General features: G+C 37.9%; 1 protein-coding gene across 1 annotated transcript; it reads left to right on the forward strand.

Moving 5' to 3' along the window:
• Positions 1-2112: 2112 nt before the first annotated feature.
• Positions 2113-2592, forward strand: LOC140163849 (melatonin receptor type 1A-like). Its single transcript, XM_072187164.1, has one exon. It carries the CDS (start codon positions 2113-2115, stop codon positions 2590-2592), a length of 480 nt encoding a protein of 159 aa, XP_072043265.1.
• Positions 2593-6556: the final 3964 nt, after the last annotated feature.

The following is a 6556-nucleotide window of genomic DNA, read 5'->3' on the forward strand; positions in this document are numbered from 1 at the left end:
TGTTCAATTGATCGTCGGCTTTTCATCCCACCTACATACACTTTAAGTATAAATCATCAGATTTATCAAGTTTACTTCGAGTACTGTTAAATATCAAAAATATCAATTTTTAATGATTTGCCAGAAAATGTGTATTGAATTGCGAATTTCAAAAAATCAAAATTATTTGATATCAGAATGACATTCTTCGTATTTAGAATGCAATTCGATATGTCTGATGTGCTCTAATGTCCCAAAATAAATACTGCCCAAACGTTCATACCCCTTCCCTTAAGAGAGACGCTACTTCGATCGCTACAATGAGGATATCGCGAGCTCGGTACCTGCATAAGAGTCTGTTCGACAAAGGTGATTGTGAATATGTAATGATATGAATGAGCTATAATGTGACGTAGCTACGAAAAGGATGATTGACAGCGCCGTATAGTATGGTTCATTGGGCGGAGCCATTCTGCCCATATTAGGCTGTTGTTGTGCAGACGTCACGCTCTGCGAACGGTACAAAAAGGTGACTGATATATCTATTACGGATTGGCAGCAGACAGATTGCGCTGTCCTCTGACCCTGACTGTTTGTCACGTAGACAGACCGTGACCTGGGTAAACACGTAAAAAGCAGGGGATGCGACTGTGCCACAGGTCTTGTCTTCGGAATCGGTATAGGAAATTTGTACAGAGTGCCGCTAGCCTGTCAATATCAGCCACTCTCATTTGAAAATACAATTAACTTCGGCATTAATGGGATACACGCCCTTTAACGGTATTTAATAATGTATTTTGAAGCTAAATCAATGTTATGAGATATATTGTTGCGTGGAAGCGAGAGAACGGGTACAATGTAATGATTGGCATGGAGTAAAGCTCAATACCATTCTCATTTGAAAATACAATTAACTTCGGTATTAATGGGATACACGCCCTTTAACGGTATTTAATAATGTATTTTGAAGCTAAATCAATGTTATCATATAGGCTTATATTGTTGCGTGGAAGCGAGAGAACGGATACAATGTAATGATTAAGTGAGAAGTTCGGTATGTATTTCGCTACACCCTGACTATTGCCAGGACTATTCAACAAAAGGCATGAAGAATTCTACAGACTTTGTAAACCAATCCTTGCCGAGTTCAGCAGATTCTGTGTCTCCACTGTTTGCCTGGACACGTGCTACAATCTTCGCCGTTTTGGCAGTTTTTACTATTTTCATCAATACAATAAGCATAAGTGTTTTAAAGCGGATGAAAAAATCCACGACGTGACTCGACTATTCCTCATATCTTTGAACGTCACTGATTTATGTTTTGGTGCTTTTACACTTCTTCCAATTTCATTTTGATCGAAATATTTCATCTTGATGCTACATTGATTTTATTTTATCTTTATTCGTGACTCATCAGAGGTACTTCATTGCTCCTTTCAATCGTCTGACTAGTAACTTATGTCCTGGAGAATTTATATCATCTAATATCTAGAGATGGATACTACGCAAACATCCACATCATCAGTAATATATCCTAGCACAGACGAGTATCACTCGGAGGCATCTGTCAATTTAGGTAAACTTTTCTTACCAATCCATGTGATCCCATATTTCATATTTCTTGTCCTGATCACGTTGATGGGTACTTCAGGTAACATTCTCATCATGGTTTCTGTGGCTCTAAATAAAAAGCTTCTAGTCATCAGCAACGTATTCGTTGTTAATCTTGCACTTGCTGATTTATCTGTCAGCGCTGTCATTATTCCGATCACCGCAATCGGACTTGTCAACGACGCTGAATTCAATTACAGTTTTCCTATTGTGTGCATTATTCTTGGACCACTGGTAGTTGTCAGTTGCGCTTGTTCAATATGGTCCATTGTATCAATATCATTTGAAAGATATTTACACATCTGCCATCCAGGATTGCATCGGAAAGTTTATAATCGGCAATCGGTACCGTTTATTGTGCTTTGTGTATGGTTAATTGCTGCGGCAATTGCTCTTCCTTACTTTGAATATTTTGGATGGGGAAGTTATGGATATTTGTACCGAGGGCGCATCTGCACTTGGACATTAACAAGAAACTATTTTTACAGTTATTATCTGATTGGTTTAGGACTGATCGTACCGATGATCATTATACCATACTGTTACATCAAAATATATTTGTTTGCCAAAAAATCCAAGCAACGAGTACTGAAGCATAGTTCTAAAGGCAGCGGTAGCAATATTGGCAACTCAAAATTAAGAGATCGTGATATTAAACTCCTTAAGACAGTAGCTACAATTTTGGCAGCTTTCATGATAATGTGGGCACCGTATACTTCTGATATAGTGTTTAATTTCTATGACACCTGGCCAGATTGGTATCTGCAGACAGGTGTCGCTCTATGTTTAGCTAACAGCTCAATTAACTTCATCATCTATGGCATTATGAATAAGAATTTTCGTCGTAGTTATAGTATGATATTTCACAAGATATTCTGTTGGAAATGGAGTACAGAGTCTAGCAAAAAGGACATTGAGGAAAGACTCAAAAGACAAGGTGCCACTGGTAGAGTGAAATCGGATCATGCAATTGTTAACAATATCATTGCTGCTAATATTTAAATTTTTGGTTGACTAACTTAAAGCAGGTCTTTTACCTGCAGACACACCTAAATCGTTCAAGCACATAAATAATAGAATAAAGGAATATAAATCGATATTTTCTTACAAATTCTAGTCAATTGTGATGGCAGTCTGCCTCTCCTAGAATTCTCACCAACGCTACACTTTTAATCGGACGAAGAGAGGAAGTAATTCGTGATGCAATGGCAAGGTGTTATGTGTCAGGACTTTTGTTGTATTTCAGGATCTTTTCTTTGAAGGATTTGGTTTCGTCTATATCGATATCGTTTTGTAGGATTTGATTCCAGTCGAGTACTTTGACGAGTTTAAGTTGCTTCAAAGATTTTAACTCTATTAACACAGCTGTGCATTGTAAAAGTTATTTGACTCATATGAACGTGCTATTTTTTATTGTTTATTATTGTAAATTGTGAGGACAAAAATTACATTGACTTAGTATGGGGCGTCAACAAAGGTTTATGTCAAACGTCAATTCAGAAATATACAAGCACAAGGGATATATTTGGAAAATCAAATTCTTTACAACTTACGAATAACATAAAATGTCATCCATTTCAAGCCCTCATGCAAAAAGAAATTGTAAATGTTTTTTGTAAATGTGACTAATTCCTAATGGAATTACCGACATTTATACCGTGTGATATTGGTAGTCTATAGTATTATTATTAATGATAATCATCATGATCATGTAATATACAGGGTGTCCCAGAATGATTTGTACCGTGTTTGCAAAAATAACTAAAAATAGAAGACGGGCAGTGTATCTATTTTTGATACCAGCATTATAATGTTGGACATGTCTCCTACTTATTCTGTTAATTTCAAGACGCTACCTTTATTTGTTTTGGCGTGGCATGCAATAATGTAAAATCGATGAAAAACGACTCGCATACCTCGCAAAAATGGCACGCAAAAATATACTCGCAAAAATGGCACGATACGATTAAATGAAGAACGTGGGATGTTTGGCACAGCATTTCGACGACAACTACTGTTGGGGTTGCGCCTTAAAGCTTGCCGGACAGCTGCAATGTTCACTCTATTTCTTACAGTCTTACAAGCACCTGAAGCTTCACTCTGCCGATTCCTGACAGTTCCGTGCTCGTCAAACTTCTTTACGTTATACACTATCGTCTAATGAATCTTCTTTGCGTCTCAACATAGCTGCCGGTTTGCCAGTAAGTTTTTGAAAGAAATCCACGCTGCTGTGCAGTAAATTGAGGAGCCGTCTTTTCTGTACCACAACCAGTTCGATCTCTGCAAGCGTTGCAATGTGCATGGACCTCACACCACAATAACTATATTTAAAACTACCGCCAAAGAGAGAATGGGATTAGGCCACAAATCCTTAATTCCATATAATGATTGCTTCGTAACGTCTTAAATAATAGATAGATATTGGCTATTTAGTGGAAATATGAACAGGGCACAACTAAAATACCTGCATAACTTTTTCCAAATAACTTTGTGCTGAACGGTTAGTAATGTTACAGATTTTCAAAATAGGTTGCGTTGTCAAAACTTAGAATTCACCATTTTTACGCAATCTTCGATAACTTCTACTAGAAACGTCAAATTTTTAAAATCTAAAAAATCTGAGAAAGCTAAATATATGTAGAACTTAAAATGCAAAACAATATGACCATTCAACATGCCCTTCATACCTAAAAAATTCCATCTTTCCCGGTATAGATCATTCTGGGACACCCTGTATTGATTTCAAGTGAAAGGCCCTATTTTACTCATAAACATATTGAAATTAGAAGTTCCAACTCAGTGTACTTCCCAAGATATCATCAAAAGACTGCCGAATTAGTTAACACTATTGTATGCCATAGTTTTGACTAATTCGGCAGTTTTTTGATGATTTCGTCGGAAATACACCGATTTGGAACGCCAAATTTCAATGATTATGAGAAAAATATGAGCTTTCTTCTGATACAGAAATAAGCATTTTGATGAGGTAAAGTGGGGGATGAGATTTTCAATCAGGTTACCCACCTTTAAGTGGGCCAAAAATAACTTATCATCAAGCTAATGCACTATGTAAGTACTGTCCTGATTTTGATTCCCAATGGAATGTTATTGCTGTTATTTTCCCCCTGTGCTTTGTGTATCACCAACAAGGAGAGACATGACAAACTAGTGTTATGAAGACACTCCTTTTTGTGTCAATAAATAAACAAGATAAATGATATCAAAGGATGTAAGGCGCTAATTAAGAAGAGGCAAAAGCAAAGGAAAAAATAAACCACAGAGACTACGAGGGGAACTGCAGATGATGGGAAGAGATAGGTTGGTTTCAAAAAAACTCTTGATGTCAATTTTAAAGTATGGGGGAGGGGTAGGGCTGCGATAGGAAAAGTCATGTCACCCGCATGTTTTTTTTAGTTCTAGCGATAACAAAGGAGTTCCTAGTAGCTCTTCGGAGATTAACATTTCGAGCCATTTGTTCTCAGATGAAAATCCATTTTGAGCCTTTATTTGCATTATTCCGTGTTTCATGACGGGCATCAAAGACCTTTTAGACTGCTTTATTCCATGAATTTGATTTGCTTGGACTTGTGCAATAAATATTGCGTGAAGTTAATCAATAAAACCAACAACAAGAATTTGTCAGCAGCTCTATTGAGTTATTTGGTAGCTCAATTCATAATTCATCGTTCGTTCGTTCGTTAGGTTCGCTCTCGTAGGAGCAGGGTCATTGCTAAAAGCTTGTCCCTCTGGTTGCAAAAATCTGTTCAAAAGAACAGGAACTGGGTAACTTTTGGTCGCTGTATAAGCCGACCCACTCTGGTTGGTCAATCTGAAGTGACTTCTTGAAGACTTGTGTTTCAGCGTTGCCCCTGTGGCAGCCATGTAAGGCGCGTATCGGTTTTATACTAGCTCGCACTAGTCCGAGTCGTCGGTTCCCTTATAGCAAACTGCCAAGTCTTGTGAATAGTAAATTATTCCCCCAGTCCGTTAACCGGTCAAGCCAGTACAACGAACCATAATGGGATAATGTTACTATTCGGTATAACTTTGGTTCGACCTTATGCTGCTGGAACGCTCGGGATAGCTTGGGTGCTTCGACACAACAGGTATAGGCTCATGTGCAGTGACACGGCGGTGTGCACATTCAAACGTCTAGCTGTTGCCGCCCTCGTCACTATCCTTAACCTTCTTAGCGCAATAGGTCTTGCCTCTATTGTACCTTCACGTGCTCGTACCGTAGTCACTTCCCGACCGCCACTCACGACGAGTCGGTGATTGATGTGATTCATAATTCAAAGTTGCAATTAGATTTTATGGCACAAATATTTCATCAATCCAAAGTTCTATCATTTTCATATTATTAACAACACCATTATGATTAAGTGAAAATCAATGTCAGTAGTTGTCAGTCATCGTTACCCTTATTTAAAAATACAATTAACTTCGATATTAATAGGATACACGCCTGTTGGATGGGATTGGGTACTCATGTTGAAACAAAATCAATGTCATGGGATATATTGTTGCGTGGAACGGATACAATGTAAGCCTAATGATTAAGTGAGGAGTTCGGTTATGCATTTCCCGTGTGCATTGCACTACACACCAGACATGAAGAATTCTACAGACTTTGTAAATCAAACCTTGCAGGGTTCAGCAGATTCAATGTCTCCACTATTTGCCTGAAGTCAGCGTTATGTCGTACGTACGTTCTTTTTAGCGTTGTTCATTTTCTATACGGATACATAACGCTGTGTGCTATTAAGGGGGTACTATACCCCTCGACAAATTTGTGTCTATTTTTGCATTTTTCTCAAAAACTAATAACACAGTGGTAACAAAAGTTATGTATATTTTCGGGGCAAGGAATCCAATTACTACACTGGAATTTTTGTGACCCAGAACAAGCGGTTTGTTATTTATGATCAGAAATAAGGTACCGCTAGGATGTACCTCGTTTCCTATC

Source organism: Amphiura filiformis, chromosome 11 (assembly GCF_039555335.1).
Source record: "Amphiura filiformis chromosome 11, Afil_fr2py, whole genome shotgun sequence".
Classification (NCBI taxonomy): domain Eukaryota; kingdom Metazoa; phylum Echinodermata; class Ophiuroidea; order Amphilepidida; family Amphiuridae; genus Amphiura; species Amphiura filiformis.

Excerpts from the sequence above, each read along its gene's own strand:
- LOC140163849 (XM_072187164.1), top strand. The coding sequence starts at position 2,113 with ATGATCATTATACCATACTGTTACATCAAAATATATTTGTTTGCCAAA.